Source organism: Mus musculus, chromosome 3, assembly GCF_000001635.26.
Source record: "Mus musculus strain C57BL/6J chromosome 3, GRCm38.p6 C57BL/6J".
NCBI lineage: Eukaryota > Metazoa > Chordata > Mammalia > Rodentia > Muridae > Mus > Mus musculus.
Genome location: NC_000069.6, coordinates 36,997,140 through 37,017,714, shown reverse-complemented (window position 1 = coordinate 37,017,714; position 20,575 = coordinate 36,997,140). Strand labels below are relative to the sequence as shown.

The 20,575-nt window shown below is 37.6% G+C and overlaps 1 protein-coding gene across 17 annotated transcripts in view; it reads right to left on the bottom strand.

The window, feature by feature from the left end:
- The window catches only part of 4932438A13Rik (RIKEN cDNA 4932438A13 gene), a 189,971-nt gene that overhangs the window by 35,319 nt on the left and 134,077 nt on the right, over window positions 1–20,575 (bottom strand). For 11 of the 17 annotated variants that reach the window (XM_006535446.4, XM_017319536.2, XM_006535452.4 and 8 more), the window contains 12 exons: window positions 19,281–19,525; window positions 17,594–17,699; window positions 15,048–15,145; window positions 13,781–13,966; window positions 12,708–12,876; window positions 10,519–10,730; window positions 9,123–9,321; window positions 6,711–6,770; window positions 5,921–6,147; window positions 5,030–5,230; window positions 4,705–4,835; window positions 3,187–3,310 (listed from right to left, as the gene is read on the bottom strand). In XM_006535446.4, coding sequence (XP_006535509.1) covers window positions 3,187–3,310; window positions 4,705–4,835; window positions 5,030–5,230; window positions 5,921–6,147; window positions 6,711–6,770; window positions 9,123–9,321; window positions 10,519–10,730; window positions 12,708–12,876; window positions 13,781–13,966; window positions 15,048–15,145; window positions 17,594–17,699; window positions 19,281–19,525 — 1,958 coding nt within the window. Of the gene's footprint in view, window positions 1–3,186; window positions 3,311–4,704; window positions 4,836–5,029; window positions 5,231–5,920; window positions 6,181–6,710; window positions 6,771–9,122; window positions 9,322–10,518; window positions 10,731–12,707; window positions 12,877–13,780; window positions 13,967–15,047; window positions 15,146–17,593; window positions 17,700–19,280; window positions 19,526–20,575 lie in introns of those variants that run through there. The other 6 variants (XM_006535455.4, XM_030252557.1, XM_017319537.2 and 3 more) reach the window with 2 other exon arrangements.

The following is a 20,575-nucleotide window of genomic DNA, read 5'->3' as shown; positions in this document are numbered from 1 at the left end:
AATTAGACAAAAAAAGGAGGTTAAAGGGATACAAATTGGAAAGGGAGAAGTAAAAATATCACTATTTGCAGATGATATGACCATATACTTAAGTGACCCCCAAAATTCCACCAGAGAACTCCTAAAGCCGATAAACAACTTCAGCAAAGTGTCTGGTGTGGGGCAGTAGGCTGTGCACAGACTGCCTGGACCCTAGTTGAGCAAAGATCTGGAAATTAGGTGACCTGCTTGGTGGTGACTTTCACCTGCATGGGACAGCAGGTGTTTGGCCATGCCTCCTGGGTCCCTGACTTCTGTCACATAGCTACAGCTTCCCACAGCTTCCCACAGCCCCCCCCGAAGAGAGGTGTGTGGCCATCAGTCATGTAGGACCATCATCAAGCCCTCCCACATGCAAATAAGTTTCCTTAAAGCTCTCAGACCAAGCCAATGAGAAGTACCTGTTGTCAGACCCTTACCCACCCCAAAACTGTATATAAGAATCCTATTCTGAAGGATTAAAAGTGTGTGAGAACTACTGAGCCTTCTGTCCAAAGAGTTGTAACACTTGGGAAGAGAGCTGCTGTCCCAATATGCTGCCTAAAGCTCCACTCCACTCCTCACTGGCTAGTTGGCCTTTAGTCTGCTCAGCCCCACCCAACTCAGTGCAGAGATGGAGGTGGGGCCAAGTGCATCAGCAGAAGTGGTAGAAGTGACCTCCCTTCCCTGCACGCACTTGCTTCCCTTCTCCAGAACTCTTGAACCAGCCCGGGCCAGAGATCTCCGTGGAAAGCCTCTGGTACACAGGCCCAGAGGCTGGTTATAAAATTAACTCAAATAAATTAGTAGCCTTCCTCTTCTCAAACGATAAACAGGCTGAGAAAGAAATTAGGGAAATGACACCCTTCACAATACACAAATAATATAAAATACCTTGGTGTGACTCTAACCAAACAAGTGAACGATCTGCATGACAAGAACTTTAAGTCTCTGAAGAAAGAAATCGAAGATGAGAAAGATCTCAGAAGATGGAAAGATCTCTCATGCTCATTAATTGGCAGGATTAATATATTAAAAATGGCCATCTTGCCGAAAGCAATCTACAGACTCAATGCAATCCCCATCAAAATTCCAAATCAATTCTAGAAAATATCATCCTGAGAGAGGTAACCGAATCACAAAAGAACACACATGGTATGCACTCACTGGTAAGTGGATATTAGCCCCAAAGCTCCAAATAACACAGACTACATGAAGTTCAAGAAGGAGGAAGACCAAAGTGTGGGTGCTTCAGTCCTTCTTAGAAGGAAAACAAAATACTCCCAGGAGCAAATATGTAGAGCCGAGACTGAAGGAAAGGCCATCCAGAGACTGTCCCACCTGGGGATTCATCCCATATACAGTTACCAAGCCTAGACACTATTGTGGATGCCAAGAAGTACCTGCTGACAGGAGCCTGATATAGCTCTCTTCTGAGAGGCCCTGCCAGAGCCTTACAAATACAGAGGCGGATGCTCTCAGCCAACCATTGGACGGAGTGTGGGGTCCCCAACAGAGGAGTTAGAGAAAGGACTGAATGAGCTGAAGGGGTTTGCAACCCCATAGGAAGAACAACAATATCAACTAGCTAGACCCCCCCAGAGACTAAGCCATCAACCAAGGAGTACACATGGCTCCAGCTGCATATGTAGCGTAGGATGGCCTTGTCAGGCATCAATGGGAGGAGAGGTCCTTGATCCTATAAAGACTCTATAGATGCCCCAGTGTAGGGGAATTGAGGTGGGGAGGTGAGAGTGGGTGGGTGAGTGGAGGAACACCCTCACAGAAGCAAGGGGAGGGAGGATGGCATAGGGGACTTCCGGGAGAGGGGAGGAAACCAGGAAAGGGAATAACATTTGAAATATAAATAAATACCCAATAGAAAATAAGTAAACAAATAAAAAAAGAGAAAATGGAATCATAAAATGTTTAGTTAAAACTACAAAAGACAAGAAAAAAGATGAAAGCATGAATAGAGAACAAAAGCAATATGAAGCAACACAAAATAGGTAGATGTTTAATCCAATGATATCAACAATCAGTTTGACTATCAATGATTTAAACTACCCAAGGCAAAACCTAACAGAAATGCAAAGAGAAAAAGATGGATTCACTATCATGGTGGAGACCTTTCATCAGAAATGGACCCAGTGCACACAGAAAATCCACTTGGACATACTCCAACTCAGCTGCACATCTGTCACATGGATATAATCAACATCTACTCAAGACTTTGTTCATTAACAGCACGTACAAAGTCTTCTCAAGTCAACATGGAAAACTCCCCCAAACAGGCTGCCACATTCTAGGTTCTAAGATTTGCTATAACATTTAAAGGGCTGAAACCATATAATGACTGCTGTCAGACTGCAATGTAATTTAACCAGATTGTGTATATGTTTGTGTTAAAAAATTATCTGGAAAAAATGGTTCAAGATTAAACAACACACTTCTAAATAGCATGTGTCAAAGAAGTAATCAAGAGAACGTTTAAATTATTTTCAACTAAATGAAAATAATACAAATATCTGAGATAGGGAACAGAAGCCCAAAGTGGGATCCAGTTCAAGAGGAGGTCCCAAGGCCTGACATCATTACTGAGGCTATGGAACACTCACAAAAAGGTACCTATCATGACTGCCTTCTGAAAGGCCCAATGAGCAGCTGCAAGAGTCAGATGCAGATATCTGCACCCAACCAGTGGACAGAAGCAGCTGACTCCTGTTGTTGAATTAGGGAAAAGCTGGAAGAAGCTGAGGAGGAGGGCAACCCTGCAGGAGGACCATCAGTTCCAATTAATCTGGACCCTCGAGATCTCTCAAACACTGGACCACCAACCAGGCAGCATACACCAGCTGATTTGAGGCCCTAACACACAAACAGTAGAGGACTTCCGGGTCTGTGTTCATTCAGAGATAATGCACCCTCAAGAGACTGGAGGCCCCAGGGAGTTTAGAGGTCAGGTGGAGAGGGGGGCAGGGGCATTCACTGGGAGACAGGGGTGTGGGGAGGAGGTGTGGGATGTGGAACAGTCAGAGGGTGGACGGGGGCAGGGAGGAAGGAATAAAATTATAGTGTGAATATATATATATATATATATATATATATATATATATATATATATATATATATTTTAAAGTCTCACGACATCCTGAAGCACGAACTTACTCGCATACTGGACCGCCGTAACTTCTTACGGACATCTCTTCGGATGTCATTCACAGCCACAGACTCCAACTGCTGGTAACGCTGAATTTCCTGATTTATGGTTCCTTCACTTGCACCCAATTTTCTAAATGAAACAAAACAAACAAAAACCCCACCAAAATAGGGGGTTATTGTAAAGATGCAAGAAAGTACAAGTGACTTCTCAGTGCTTCTTCCAGCCCTCTCACTTAGGAAAGCCCAGGGTCTTTTCTGGATAGCCCAACTCCTGTACACTTAATGCTCATATCTGGTAAATTACAAAGGACACACTAACATTTAGGGACACACCTTACACTCTCTACCCACTGATGTATCTCAAGGTACAAGCAATCTCATGAAAACCAAACATTCACTCTACAGAAAAATGTAGGATGATTTTTGGAAGTCATATATTTTTACCTCAAGTCATTTTTCTCCTTGAGGATAAAACTCAAATTAATGGAAAATATGAATTATTACATGAAAATTTACAGAGAAACTTAAAGGTCATACCCTGTATATTTCAAAACTCCTGTATTTTGGGAAATCCTGATCAAATAATAACAACAAAATCCCCAGTTATAAGCATTTGAAGACTAGAAAAGATGAAGCATGGCCACTTAAAGAAAATCAAAGTTTCAAAATTTAGCAAGAAGAATATTTATCCTTGGATGGGATGTACTTAGTAAAATTACAATACCACTGGCAAGAGATTTTTAAAAAAGTTACTAATGCTTACTGTCTTATCCCTACTTTTTTTCTAAAAAAACAAAAACCTGTTAACATCAACTATCAAGACTTACACACAGAGAGAGACAGAGACAGAGAGAGAGAGAGAGACTTTGAATTCATATTTATATAAGTACAAATCTCAGCTCTTTACTCTGAGCCAGTTTTTTTTTAAAGATTTATTTATTATATCTAAGTACACTGTAGCTGTCTTCAGACACACCAGAATAGAGTGTCAGATCTCATTACAGATGGTTGTGAGCCACCATGTGGTTGCTGGGATTTGAACTCAGGACCTCCGGAAGAGCAGACAGTGCTCTTAACCACTGAGCCATCTCTCTAGACCCCTGAGCCAGTTTTCTTAAGAGTCCATTCGGAACATGCTATTTAACCTCACAAATACACTGTGAGGTTTACTGCATGTCACAACAGAACAGCCTTTCATAAATACTGATTCTTAACTCCTCAAAAAAAGCTCCAATCTATAAACAAAGTTAGCAAATTAACACGCACATTCAACCACGCATATGAATACAGTGAAGCATGAACATGCATACCGAGCTCCTCTGCCACTCACTGCACAGAAGTGGGTTGTAAAGACAGAAAATCAGGATTTCAGCCTTCACTTTATTCCTTATAATCTCAGAAAAATTATTGAACTTCTTGGAGAACTGATGTCTTCACTGATACACTAAAAGCTTTCTTCCACCTTTAGCATCCTATTATTCTATTACTAGAGAATGCTACAGTAAGTAAAAAACAATGACATACTTAAGGTCATCTATTACTTTGGCCTGTTCATTCAGTTCTCTGATGTCCACTAAGCGCTTCATAATCTTCCTTCCTCTCAGTTCTCCTGGCTGACTAGAAGATGTTCCTTGTCTTCGATAATCTACAGCTTCCTTAAAAAAAAAAATCAAAGTATATATGTTAATACCACTTTCAGTTCCTACAGCCCATCTATACTACAAAAATTAATGCCTCGATCAAAGAGAGCATGCAAGAATCAAAGCCATCTACAGCAGGTAAGATGATTGCAATTCTCCACTGATTCAAGCCCCTCATTTCATAAGGCATCTACTGAGTTGCGACCTACGTTTCCCCATGAGTGTGCTCTGCATGCTTTCAAATGGGACTGGCTAGACTGAGGGGAGCCCCGCATCTCTGAATCACACAGATACTCTGCAGGAACAGAATAGCGCTGATTTGGAGGTGCCAGGCCTAGTAGGTGATTTACAAGTCGCTGCCCAATGGTGAGTTTGTGACCATCTCCACTTACTGAACTTCCATCTGAACTCTAAATAATAAACAGTATTATTAATTTAAAATTACTTTTCAAGACAAAACTATTTAATAATACAACAGATCAATGTATTTAAAATCTCTACAAATCAAAACCAGAATGAAATCTGAAAGTCACTATCTCTTTTGCTACTAAATAACTTGATACAACAGAATAAGCAGTATAGTTGGAAAAGCACATTTTAAATGTATATATCACAGTATAAACACTTGGCTTTTTGAAAGACTTATTTGTAAAACCCTTTCCTAAGATACGATTATAGACCATGAGACCCATCCATTTAGAATGTACAGCTCGGTAGCTTTAGGATGGCCAGAGCTAAGCAGTCACTACCACACTCTTAGTACCAGCCAGGAAAGCTCCTCTCATAAGAGCAGGTCTTCCCTTCCCTGTTCTCAAACCTCATCCCCAGCCCCAGACTCAAAACCCACTGATCTACTTTCTGTGTTTATAGATTGACCTTACCTTACTTTCAATGTTACTATATTACACTGAGGTTAAGGCACATTTCATAAAGGCATTATGATGAAACACACATCAGTACTGTAAACTGCAGACCTAGAAATCACCGCCTTCTCCCTTCCTCTACAACAGCAACCACAACACATGAAATAACCTCAAGTTAATCAGTTATCTATCTCAGGAAAACCCAGTCTTGAAATTCCTAGCAGTGAATGCACTTACAGTATGGATTGTAGGAGACATGGTATCGACTTCATCTTCATCTGACAAGTCAGCTATGTTCACTGAATTGAGGTCAGCAATGTCATCTATGTCTTCCTCTCCTGTCAGTGTTGTAAGGGTGTTGCCCAGAGCATTAAGCCTTTTGCCAATGTTAGGGTCCATGTGGACATCAATCCCACACATTTTCCACAATACATTCAGTGTCCAGGTTCCGGCACTACTACTTTCTGTTTAAATAAAGAAGTGGCATTTTCAAGGTCCTAGGAATAGGAGTATAAGCACTTATGAACTATATGATGGCCATATCAGATACCCACTGCCATTCACAGCAAGACCTGCTCCAAACACCAGACAGAGTGTTGGTTTCCATGTTTATAGTGTGTATGTACCTCTTCTGTATAACAGCATGGCGGCTATCCGTTCCCTCTGAGCTCAACCTTCCCATGGATACAGCAGAAACCGTTATAAGCTGCATCCACCACCTACAAGTAACTAAGTAGTCACAGTAAACATCAAAGTTACAAAACCAAAATCATTCTCTGAGCTTGAGAAGAGCTGGATCTTGTTGAAATGAGAACAGAAATGAGCTCTTTCCAGGCACGTGATGTCAGCTGTTTTCTTATGCTTTACAGCCATGAGGTGTTCCTTTGATGCTATCACCATTTGATTTCTTACTCAAAAATACTTACTACTCTCCCTAGTCATCAATAAATCAACTCATAAATGTGGCATTTGAGACTTCCCATCGTATTTTCACCTAACTCTGTTTCAAAGTAAACAGCAAACCTACCAGCTGCAGCTTGTCCTGTAGTCCTTGAACAAACCTCGTAGGTACCATCTGGAACTACACCTGCACAAGAATGAACCCGAAAATAGTTGTCAATAAAAATGTTCTTATGATTAAACATGTACCTCATATTAAACATGTCTTTTTTTCCCAAAGACAATTACATAAATGTAAACAGGATTTCTAGCTCTTCTAGGTTTCAATTCCTCCCCACAAAAGAGCAAACTTTGGATTCAGTAGTCTTGTTATACAAAGTGAAGTGTTTATTTTATGATTTTAGCAACTTAGCTCAAAGTTTTGGCTTTACTTGTAGCATGTAATTATTAGAGACACACTATCTGGGCATTTCTAGACTGCTTTCTACTAACCTCTAGGATTCTATGACAATTTTTGTGACACCGTGTATATACAACACACACACACATACACACACACACACACTCATATACACATATGTGTATATGTGAAACATATTTGATCTTAAATGCAAAATGTTGCTAACGCCTGGTACCTTTAACTTGGTACCTTAAACTTAATTAGTGAAGATTAGGCTATCTTTGAAATAAATCATCTCTAAGCAAAATAAGTTGTAAAAAAAAAGAATTAAGGTTACTTTCAATAAGCCTTAATGGAAATTAAATATCAATCTAAATTTGATTAGTCTAAAATGAAATGTCCTTTTATAACTTTGTGTGAATTCTAAATTGGTATTCACATGTCACTTAAGGTTGGAGTGTTTTTTGTCTTTCCTTGAAAATTTCCTAGAAAGAAAAATATTCCCAGTGTAGGCGCACTGTCTTTTATGAGTAAATATCAGTTCCTCTCTTAGTGCCTCACGGTGCAGTTCAGGCTGGCGTCACACTGGCTACTCAGCTGATGATTAGAAGGACAACCTGGAACTCCAGATCCTTCTGCCTCTTTGTGTGGAAGGCTGGGGTTCCAGACATGCCTACCATGCCAATTGTATGTGGTGCTAGAGATCTAAATCAGGGTGTTCTGAATGGTAGGCAAGTACTCTGCTCACTGAGCTACATCCCTGCCCTATTATGGTCTTAAAAATACAATGGCAGTAACTTAGAAAAATTTATTTTTCAACCATAAAGTATGAATGTCTAACTGGTCAATTCTAAATTAAAACAAGGCAAGATGTGGCTTCCGGTTAAGATAGGCTCTGCTAACCTTTTAGTCAAGGATATCAGTCAGAACAAAGCCTACATTAATAATCTTCCAAATTCAAGAATACTATAATGAAAACTCTTTAAAATTTGAACATCATCTCTTTTTCTACCCCTAGATATAAAAATTACATACTAGTATCTCTCCCATTAGAAACTACAAATTACTCAATCAATGTGTCCATTTTATCATTTTGAATTCATATAACATATTAAGACAATTACTCTTTTTACTCTTCCTCTGATTCCCTTCCTCAGAAACAATAGTAAGCTACAAAAGTAAATTTTCTGCAAAATCTAAATCTTGTTATTCTGCATATCAGAAATCAGAATAGCAAGGTTCTTTACTGCTAAAAGAATATATACCAAGGTATTAAATAATGTATTCATTTTAATAATTATGTTTTAATTCTAAGCCCTAGGCCTATTTCTTATATTCTCTATGAGATATTTTTTTCCAAATTACTAGGAAAATGGTCTGTTTTCTTTCTAATCATAGTCTATTTTAATTAGTGCATGGATAAAAAAGATGCCACACTCAAAACAAATCATGTTTAAATTAATTTTTGCCTTTAATTTGGAAGTTATAGTGATGTTTCAGAAAGGAGAAAATTACATAAATGATGGCAAACCACCTGCTAAAGAGTATTTTCATCATAGAATTGACTGAAGATTTTAGTTCACCATCTTTAAGATTCTATATATATGTACACTGCTTTGTTATAAAGAAGTAATTCTGTAGTTATCTCTGCTGTGATACCTAAAGATATTAAAAGTGATATAAACCTTTCTCCTTTCAAATCATCACATACATCAGAGTGGAATTAGAGGAGTCCACTATGAGTCTTTCAAATCCTAGAAACTTGGGCTGTGTGTTGGGTTATTCCTGTGTCAGCTATAATTAAAGCTGAAATTCTAGTCCAGGAGAATCACAATCTATTCTATGCTTACTAAGTTGGGTCTTGCAATTACCACTTTCTTACAGATCATGGAACAAGGATTATTTATTTGGTCATTCAACTACAGGAAAAACCAGGCTTCAAATGTGTAAGTCTTTCTGCCTTACCAGAAGCCTGAAGTTAAGAGTTTTTACAGATATAGTTTGCTACCTTTAACTACAAAAAACCCTTATTTCATTTCTAAAGCATTCCTATATCTGAACATCCTTCAATTTTCAACAGAGACATTTTAATTTTTTTTTACAATTATAAGCCTTATATAGAAAATAAATCAGACTCACAAGCATTCATTACTAGATCTCCACGGATTTCTGGTTTCCAGTCATCCCATGATGTCTCAAAGCCATCAGCAAAACGGATACAAAAGTTCTTGAAATGGCCTTTGCTAACCAGAGACTCTGAGGAGCATGCAGTGATGAGAGTACTTTCAATGGTCAGCACTAGAGCAGAGCCAGTGTCCAGGTCTCCAGTGTGGTTAGACTAAAGAAAAATCACAGGGAAATGAGGCAAAGGTGAATTTAGAATGCATTTTTAAAGATTTATTTTCTGTGCATGAATGTTTTGCCTGCCTATACTTATGTTCACCACACGCTTGTCTGGTGCCCACAGACATCAGAAGAGGGCTTCAGATCCACTGAACTAGAGTGGCTCAGATGGTTGTGAGCCACCACATGGGTGTTGGAAATTAAACCCAGGTTCTCGACAAGAGCAACAAGTGTTCTTGACTGCTGAGTCATTTCTCCAGACCAGATGACTTCTAAACTTTAGAAATCTTTATATTCATAATTAAAGTCTAGAAATGGTTAAGTCTAGAAATCCTCAATATTAGCAAAATAGGTTTTTAAAGAATAAAATTTCATTTTGAGTAAATGAAATATATTTTCCTGTGTACTTTTTCCTTTTTAATATGCAAGAGCTAATATCTGTGTTTGTCTGGCCCCTGTTTCGTGGGCTACGATGGCCAGTTCTTATGTGTGTGGCTTTCCTGAACCGTCTTATCATGTCATTAAAAAGCTGCCACATCTCAAGTCTTTAGACGCCAACAACAGTTGAATGCCAAGTTTCTCTTAGCCCTGTTCAACCAAACAGAACCCTCAACAGAAGTTTACTCCATTCAGTTAGTAACTGCCACAACATTCAAACTATTAAAAGTGACAATGAAAGAAGACTGTAACAATAAGACAGATCTCTGCATATGATTCTTAGGGCAATTTCTTCTTGGTCTGACAAGTGCAGACAGCGTTTTCTTACTTAACCACAAGTTCAAGTTCCAATACGTTTCTGAAAACTGGCCCTAAATTATGAAGATAGCATCTTTTTTTCATCTAAGTACATATATAACTTGCAAGTTTTTAAATAATTATTTAATATTCATACTACACTTTGTAAGAAAATTGAAATTCCCTACCATGTTACATGTGGGGGTAATAAAGTCATTTTGAAATATTCCTGTTTCCACTTTATACAAAGATCAATCCTAAGAGCTCTTACTTTAAAAAAAGCAATAAGATGATTCTAAAGCTTATTTGCAAAGGTAAGAATTAGGAGTTCTTCCTTGCTCAAGTTATAAACAGCTCTACTTAAAATGGTTATAATCCATGTTCACAGAAATGGTTGAGTAGCAATATCTAGCTTTCAATTCTGGAATAAAGCCTCGTATGTTTTGATTTTCTGTACCTGTGCGGTATTTGTTATAGGGAGGCAAATTCCTAGATCATTCACAGTTAGCTGGAGGAAGAGAGTCCCAAAGGCCTGGGCTGATGTCTGCTGGATACCAGGGAGCATGTCTACCACTTCCTTTGTAGCCATATGAATATCCTTATGTAAAGCCATTCGTTGTTCATTCCAGTTGTCATAGGCAGCTTTATAATTCAGCCAAAACAGAACAGCTTTTGCAAATTAAGAACAGGCAGAAAGAAAACTAAAGTCAATGATGTAAGTGATTTATTACAGTTAGTAAATCCCAACTACTGTAAAATTCTGATGATTAACAATAATTTCTAGTAAAAATTACTACCAGAAAAATTTGGCTAGAATTATAATGATACTAAAGTCATACAGTTAATACTTTTCATGAAAAAAAAAAGAGAAAGAAAGAAAAGAAAGAAACAGAAAGCAAGCAACTGTCTAGTGACAACAGAAAGAAAACCCAGGTCCACTTATCCATTCAATATTGTAGAATTCCTATTACACAATTTGGTCTTGGTTGGAATAATACATGAAAAAACAGGAGCCTTGTCCTTAACTGTACAGTTTACCTTCTGTGTTGGTTTGGCTGAGAAATGTCACAGGATCAGGCATTTAAACACTTGTTTCCCAGTTGATGTTACTATTCGGAGAAGTTATGGGAAAGGCAGAACCAATGAGAGTTCGTAGCATTACCCCATTAGAGTTCAGACTGGGCTTTCCTCAGTGTGGACTAGACCTTCTTCTTCTCTTACCTTCTTCTTCTTCTCTTACCTTCTTGCTGGGGCTACATACTGTCATGCCTCTACAGCCATTATGGACTATCCTACTGACCTCTATGCACAAATAAACTTTGTATCTACAAGATACCTTTCTTCACAGTACTTCATCATATCAGCAGAAAATCAACTATTATGTACTTATTGCTTTGAAATATTTCTAAAAACAAAGACACAATGCTAGGCACATTATCTTAAAGAATGCAATTTGAAATGGTCAAAGTCATTTGAGTTTGTTAGTAAGAAAAACATGCAAAGGAAAATCTTCATTTCAAGACAGTATGGAAGTCTAAGAAGGTAAAAATGGAGAGCCACTAGAAGAGAAAAATCAAGAATGATGCCACACACCAGTTGAGAGTGTTCTAAGACCTGGTGAAGGATAAGGGAAGGCTGGTGAAATGGGAGATGCAGAGCATGAGTAAAGGGCTCAGGAACAAAACAAAAAGCAGCTATGGCGCACTGCCAAAAGCAAAGTATTTAATGGTGAATCTAAGACCACTGAGAACTGAAATTTTACACAGATTCAGAAGTATCTTCTTATTGCCTCTGAAAAATAATTTAAACATTAGTTTGTCCATCCAGTCAGCCTTCTTTCCCATTCTTCTCTAAAAGCTGTTGCTATCTTCTCTTAGACTACTGTGCTCACAAACACTCAATTCTCTCAGTTAGCAAATGTTTGTATGTACTACTGTATGCTAGGACGGGTCTAGCCCTAGGTTAAGAAAGTGAGTAGCAGCTGATCTCATGTGCTTATCTCCCTGGTGAACTCTACATTCTAAGTTGAAACTGAAGAATTTGTTTCTCCTCTAAAGAGCAAAAGAGCAAAGGAAGATACACATTCTTTCAGATCTAGGAAAAAAAGATTTTTGACTCATTGACAAGTGTATATGAACTCTTTTTTTTTCAGCAGACTACATTACTTGAGGGCAGGAATCCTGATCCAGTTATCTATTGTATCCCACTTTTAGCCAGCACACAGTAAAACATTTTTCAGAATTAATGAATCAGTGTATGTTGTAAATACAAATGGGTAGATAATCCAACTAAAAAACTTAGCATTTAAGATTGGAACTTGGAATAAAATAATCCTATTTATGTCAAAAGCAAAATAATTGTAAAATATGAAATGACTTTAAAAGCTGTAGTTAGCAAGACTCGTCTTAGGTGCTCTGCTCACATTTCAGATTTAGGAGGCATTTTAGCTGTCAGGTATCTGCACTGGAAAGCCAAGGTATATATACATATATACATATGTATATACATACATACATACATACATACATACATACATACATACATACATACATACATATATACACACACACCTATACATACATATATACATATACATACTGAGCATGACTACCGCCTAGAAGACAGTCATGGCTGATATAAACTTACCTCTATCAAAAGCCACAGGTTGTGCATAAACAATTGGTCTATTCAGAGTAATAAGCACAGCTTCCCTATCTGAAGAACCACTGATTTCCTCTCGAAGGGCGTTCCTTAGTCCAATTCTAGTTTTAAAATAGGCAACTTGATGAAAATCAGAACCAGCTTCTTCATAAACCTAAAATAAAATTTAAAACTCAACAAAATCAATGGAAAATTTTACCAAAATCATTTAAACATTATATACCATTGTTTTCCAAAAGACCTACAGTATACTTTCCAAATTTAGCCATTAAATGGTAGATTCTTTATTATTTGTAACATAAGTACTTAAAAATTAATATAAATTATGAAGAACTATGTAAAAGGTAAACTTGGATCTGGGCTGTAGCTCTGTGATAAAGCTGTCAAGCACAATTACCCAGCAGAGGTAGGCCTAGTAATGTATTAAGTGTTTGAAATTAATAAGATTTCTCTCAAAATATGTTTCCATTTGAAAAAAAATTCATTTTCTAACTCTAGTAAGAATTTGAAATAGTTAATATAGCCATTGATTTTTTTTAAAACCACAACTGGCAATTAAAAATGACTCTTCAAATCAAAATTAGGTGGGACATTAAAAAGACATATTTAGCAAAATTAAATTAGAACAACAAAAAAGTATCTCTGATAAACAGTAAACCTGATTAGGGAACTACACTAGTTGCTATCTTTTTCTTAAAACTTTACATTTGAAAATTTCAAACATTCTATAGGGAAGGTGTAAACTTAACACTTTACATATTAACTAATAAAAGCACAAGACAGTGCGATGTAACTAATGCTTAAGAAACTGAAATATTACAAGCAAATGTTTCTACAGATTTTGGATAAAGTCTCATGAGATTGCTCTTGCACAAACTTGTAATAGGGAGTATATAGTCAAAAATGGCAAGAAATGGCAAAGTAAAATTATAAAGGCCTAAGTAAGTTTTCATCAGAATTTACAATACAAATTTTAGGAACTTAAAATATTTCTAAAATTCTAACACATAAGTTAATTTACAGACAATAGTGCCAATACCATTATATTCTGTACAAACCTGATGTTTGACAATTTGCCCTAATGCCAGATTTAAGTCCACTTGGCATTTACCAAATAATTTCAGATAGCTGCTGCTTCCTGGTGAGGCTTTGGTTTGAAGTCGGTTTGAAAGTTCCAATTCAATCAATCCAGTCTCAAATCTCACAGCTCTCATTGAAGGTGTGGTGGCTGTTACCTGAATACCCTAGCAGATTACACGTTAGGAGGAAAATAAGAAAATGAACCAATATAGACTCACTGAAATGCAATCTTTTGAAATATGATAAGAAGTCATAGCATATATAAGATGTCTAAGGCACACATTCTTTAAATCAGTTATTACTAGGATGCTATAGTTAATACATATCATTTTAGCACTTTTACTTTTTTACAGGAGATAATTAAGATTTAAAGTATTACAGCTCTTTCTTTTTCTCCTTGGCCATGCCCTGCTCTCCCACCTTTGGCGGCAAGGAAGACCCATAGCTTTGCTTCACTCAGGCAATTGTACACATGGGCAAGCATTCTACCATCGCCTCCCTAAAAGACTATTATTAATTGAACAGATATTCAAAATGTTCTTGCAGAGTAAATTACAAAAGAAGTAATTAGAAATACCAAGTGTTCACTGGAACATCGCTAAACAAACTGTTTAAATTATATAATACTGCTTTCAGAAGATAAAGCTGATCTCAATAATCTGATATAGAAAGATATAGAAGTTTTTCAAAATACATGCTAATAATAATGTTGTTACTGTTGTTGCTATTATTATCATTATTACTATTATTGTAGCAGTAGTTGTCATAGAAGGACTGGGCATGGTGGTGTGCATTCCTTTAACCGCAGCACTAGAGAGACAGAGGTAATTGGATCTTTGAGTTCAAGACTAGCCTAGTTTATATAGAGAGAGTTCCAGCAAGCCAGTTAGGACTTCATAGTTGAGATTCTGTCTTGAAAGGAGAGGAGAGGAGAGGAGGAGAGGGGAGGAGAGGGGAGGGGAGAGGAAGGGAGGGGAGGGGAGGGGAGGAGAGGGGAGAGGAGGGGAGGAGAGGGGAGGGGAGGGGAGGAGAGGAGAGGGGAGGGGAGGGGAGTGTCAATATGAAAAAGAAAAGGAGAAAAAAAGCACTGATAGAAGATTCAGACATTAAAGCTTTCCCCGAGTAAGCAGAATACAGTTTATTTTCACTATTTTGCAATTATGCATCATGCAAATTTTCCACATAAAATATACACTAATTAATTAGAAAGCTGGTCCTAAGAGCATCAGTGTTATGGAAGTTTACCTTAAACTGTAAATTCAGGGAGTAGAGGAGAATTTTCGGCTTATCTCCATCTGTTGTTCCGTCATGTTCATTCCAGAGAGGGATAGGCTGCTCCCCACCTAGAAAAGGTTAAATCCTGAAAGACTAGACAGCTTCCTTATCACACAAAATTCTGACTATATTTTGTGTATTAAAAAGAAAACCTCCAGTAAAACATTTTTCTTTAATGACAAATCAATCTTCAGTTTGAGAGAGAGAAAAAGGAACAGTAGTGTGATGAGACAGGACCCCAATCGTTAGGACTAGTGAACAGCAGCCAAGCAGACACTTTCTGTAAGCTAGCTAGCTAGATGCTTCCTGGAAATCCGAGTGCCTACTTAAATGCTTGCACTTTCCCTCTCTCAACAGCTGCTCTACAATTACAGCATTACTTTGCCTTCTTCTGCTCATCAGCAGATCCTAATTTCTACCTCATATCTGAAACCCACAATAAGGTTTCTTAACCAATCTTAATTAGTGATTACCTTATCTGCAGCCAGCTATCAAATACTCCATCTTTCTTCCTGTCTGTATCATCCAGCTACCACCAAAGTTTCAGGTGACATAAATTACTAATATTTTTTAGATAGCTTTACTCCCTTCAAGTAAGGCCTTTTCTGCTGTCACATTTGAAAGTCTCATGCTAACTAATTCTAACAGAGGATGTTTACATTACATTTCAGTGCAATTTCTAAAATGTTAAATCACCATTACTGTTTTTTCATTTGAATTTTAAGCCATAGCTCTCTTGATGTTACCATTCTCTGGATTACCTTTTCTTAAGCAACTGTGGCCCTCCATCTGTATTCTTTTCTTTTTTACTTGCTACATTCTCAACTAAACAGATATCTGTGCAGACCCTAGTACCAAGGAGAATGAATTACTGAGTGCATGCAATATGCCATATACGCAACTTAGTCTACACATATTAGCATAATTACTCTTATTCTTTTTTTGAAAAATATTTTATGTATATGAGTACACTGTAGCTCATCTTCAGACTGTAGCTGACTCTAGACACACCCAAATAGGGCACTAGATCATTACAAATGGTTGGGAGCTACCATATGGTTGCTGGGAATTGAACTCAGGACCTCTGAAAGGGCAGTCAGTGCTCTTAACCACTAAGCCATCTCTCCAGTCCTTATTCTTATTAGCTCTCATTTACCAATTTTTCCTTGATGTACTCTTATAAAAACTTGGTCTTTCCAATGTGATGTGTTAAAAATATCCATTTCTAGTATAATTTTCACTTATCCCCATACTTATGTCCCAAAGTTAAAGCAGTTGGTAATAATATACTAAAACAATGACTTAATCAAATTAAGGCTCTTAATCAAATTAAAGGACTCATATTTTTCCAAATCACATAAATACTTTTTCTGTATACTTGATAATTTTGCATATGTCTCCTTTGCTTTACAAGCTCTACAAAATAAGAGTAAAAACATGCCAAAGACTGCCAACTCATTGGTGACCAGCTTTACATATAGATCTCTGCAGCAAAATCCTCTTAAATCTACTATAATCTTAGTTGTAAATGCTCTTCTCTAGACATGGTGTATTCAGTCACTGTCTTAATTTTGTCTATACTCGTTGACAGTTGATTCAGACAGTTCTGAGATGATCCAGCTCATGGTCACTTTGACTGTTCTTCCATGTTTGAAAGTCATCAAGAGTCTCACTAATTCCCCTCTTTTTCCTCTCTAATCTCCCAATCCTTGTTGGAAGCAGCCAGACTTATTCAACTTCCATATTCTAAATGGTTTCAGGGTCTCCACTTGTGAGGAGAGAATGTTAGACAGATAGGTATTAACAGGCTTGGAGGCTTCTGGGGAAGGACTCAACCCTTAAAAATGTCTTCCTCCAAAGTTTTCAACACCAGAAACTGCCCCCAAACTGTGATGGGGATGCTAATCTTGACAGCAGAGAATTACATGAACAACATCTACCCAAGGAAACAAAAGTCAAGACTGTTAATCATGGTCATTTTGAACCCGAACTAGATTCCTGGCACATATGGCACACCTCAAAGCTGTTCATGAGAGTTGTCCAGTGACCACCCGCATTGTTTCATTTGCTACTCACAATTTATTTCGCCCATCTCTGGCCAAGAAGGAAACTTCATCCTCCCTCCCTGCCCTATAATTACTCCAGATTGTAAGTGAATGGTGGGCTTTGATTCTTACAGAGAACTGCCCCCAAAACCCTCCAATCTGCCATAGCAACAGATTTTCTTTCTTGAAATAAAGGACCCTACTGTCTTAAACAACTGGTCAGTTCCAGGTTCAATGAGAGACCCCAGCTTAAGGGAATAATATAAAGAAAATAAAAGAAACTAGCTGATTATCTCTTTTGCTTTATGAGTGTGCATCCATCCCCCCCTCTCACCTTTCTGTTTCTCTCTCACACACACTCACACTAGTTATCAATATAATTTTATGTCACTTACATCTTATTTTAGATCATGAAACCTCATATGACAAATAAAAATAGAAACTTGCATTCCTAGCCCCAGACAGCCTTACCAGACACCTTCTGTATTACTTCATTCACTTCCTTCATGAACACTTTCTGTACAAACACCAAGTGGTTTAGAAGATCTGTTGTGAGATTGTGTTCAAAGGAACCAACCTGCCAAACAAAATCAGACTATGAGATTGTACTGTTGAGTATGTTAGCTCTGCTTTTCTGTAAAGCCAATCATCCAAAACTTTAGGGAAAAGAGATAATTATATACATACTATATAAGAACAATGAAAATGGGCTTTAAAGTATTCTGATAAAGCTGTTTCCTGAGAGGCTCTGCCAGTGCCTGCCAAATACAGAAGTGGATGCTCACAGCCATCCACAGGATAGAGCACAGGGTCCCCAATGAAGGAGCTAGAGAAAGTACCCAAGGAGCTGAAGGAGTCTGCAGCCCTATAGGAGGAACATCAATATGAACTAACCAGTACCCCCAGAGCTCCCTGGAACTAAACCACCAATCATAGAAAACACATGGTGGGACTCATGGCTCTAGCTGCATATGTAGCAGAGAATGGCCTAGTCAGTCATCAATGGGAGGAGAGGCCCTTGGTTCTGTGAAGGCTCTATACCCCAGTACAGGGGAATGCCAGGACCAAGAAGTGGGAGTGGGTGGGTTGGGGAGCAAAGAGCGGGGAGGGGATAGAAGATTTTCAGATGGAAAACTAGGAAAGGGGATAACATTTGAAATGTAAATAAAGAAAATATCTAATTAAAAAAAAAAAAGAAAAAAGAAAACTAACCAAACCAAAGCCCCACAAAGAATAGTCTTCCAGCAAAGAACTGGGCTGCTGGGCAATGAAGCTTACCGTGCAAACCTAGATTCTTGAGATTTGTCCCTACAAAAACCTAGGTAAGAGCAGAAGCAAAGCACAAGCTCCACAAGGGTGTCATCTGATTTCCCTGTATATCGTGACATCTCACCTTCAGCCACACAGCAGTGCCACACACATTCACTCTTAAAATTAAAAACTAAAAGAATTTATAACTCTTAGGTACTAAAGCAAGCCCAATCTGAAAAAGGTATATCAGACTTAAATGTGTCTCCTCCAATTACAGTATTTCTATCAAAAGCTCAAAGAGCTTTCTTATGTATTTTCAAACCATATGAAACAGGTGTATCATGCTTTGAAAGCTTCTGACAGTTATACACAGAAGTGAAAATAATGTGGCAGTCAGGAGTGCCAGCTTTTAGCATTATCTTAAATAATAAATGAGTCTGTTAATTTATTTTACCTTTCCATGTGACCTTTCAATAATGACTAGTAGTATTCAATTCTATATAACCTTATTAAAAATCACCCCCTCCCACCCACACACAAACACTTTAAAGAGAGTACGTTTATCTTAAAGTTAATTAAGGACTACAGAAGTAAATATATAAAGCTCCTGATGTTAGCTTTTATTCTCTTTTATAAAGTAAACCATAAAAATATTGCCAAAATGACCTTGAAATTTAACATATAAGATAAAAATTAGTAGATGATTAGTACATTGTTTCAATAAAAGACAGAGAAGAGAGGTAGTCAGAGACAGACACACACCCTTTCTCTTGAAATTCAGTAGATTAGCCTTGTGTAGGAACAAATAATTTAACATTTAATCTTCAAAGTTTGGACCATTATGTAGTTTGGTATCGAAATCTTGAAAACTTATAAACTGCAAAAAGTAATTTGAAAGTAAACTTACTTCTGCCACACAACGTAGATAATTCCCTTGTAAATAGTACCCTTGTTTAGAAGGCAGTTCATCTATACTCCACACTTGATCTGAGTAACTATCATGTTCTTCCATAATGTATTTCCCTGACATGGTAACAGGCGGAAGGTTAAGACTTGCAGAAGGAGGGATAGTTGACATATCTGTCGCAGAAACTTTTGAAGTAAAGCGCAACCTGTGATTTGGTAACTCAAATGTAAACCTTGTCTGTGCACCTGAAAGAACAGTGTAAGGAACAGAGAGCTGAAAGAATAAACTTTTACAGAAATGATGTCTACGAAAAAACATTTTGTCATCCCACAGTTTATGTTGATCATATAGAAGTAATATTTAAAAATTACACATGAGTTACTCCATATCGTTAAACAAGTACACTTAGTACAAAGAATTAGTCAGCAAGTACTATTAAGCTAGCAGCATTTATGATGCCTACTGGGAACCAACATTGTGTCAGATGCAGAGACACTTACAGAGTCTGCATTATCACAGAAGGGAGAACAGAAAGACACACTCACTGCCCTTTACGTAGAGAAGCTTATACTACAACAAGATAAAACAACTCAAGCTAAAAACAAGTCCCAAATTCTAAAACATTAAACACACATTCCTTTAACCTTAACTATTAAGAGACTAAGTAATATGTTACAGTTTAATTTAATGTGTTTATTTTTTTAAGTCCTCTATCTGGCAAAGGGTTGTTCAAGGAAATATTAATGTAGAGTTAGTTTCATTATTTTGCTGATATTGTCCAGCTACGTGGGTATGATGAATTGGCAGAAGATTACCATCAACTATATTATTGCTCAGGACGTAGGTAATGTATACACACCCAAGTTCCTCTCATAAACAGAAAAATGCTATACTCCAACTATCATACCTTTGAGATGCCACAAAGGTCCTGACTACCCTGAGCTCCTCTAACACCTGTTACAGTCAAGGCTATCTTTGACTAGCTCCTGGAAGCTGCAGGAGCCAGGGTCTTCTCCTACTACCTCTTTTGCCAGTATCACTAAATAAAAACATCCAGATCAAAGCAATCCAAGGCCTCAGTTACCACTCATCAGTATTCATGAATGTGCCACTCTTTTACTGGCTCTGTCCTTTTTCTTCATTTACAGAATTCTGGGTTCTTGTTTGGCTACTCAACAAGGTGTCCACTCTTTGATATTCTACTTTTTCACCTTGAAAGTGCCTATCTGGCTTGCTTTTCCCAGAAGCCTATGGATTCCAGTAGACTTCAAAATGAGCAAATTAGCCAGTGTATT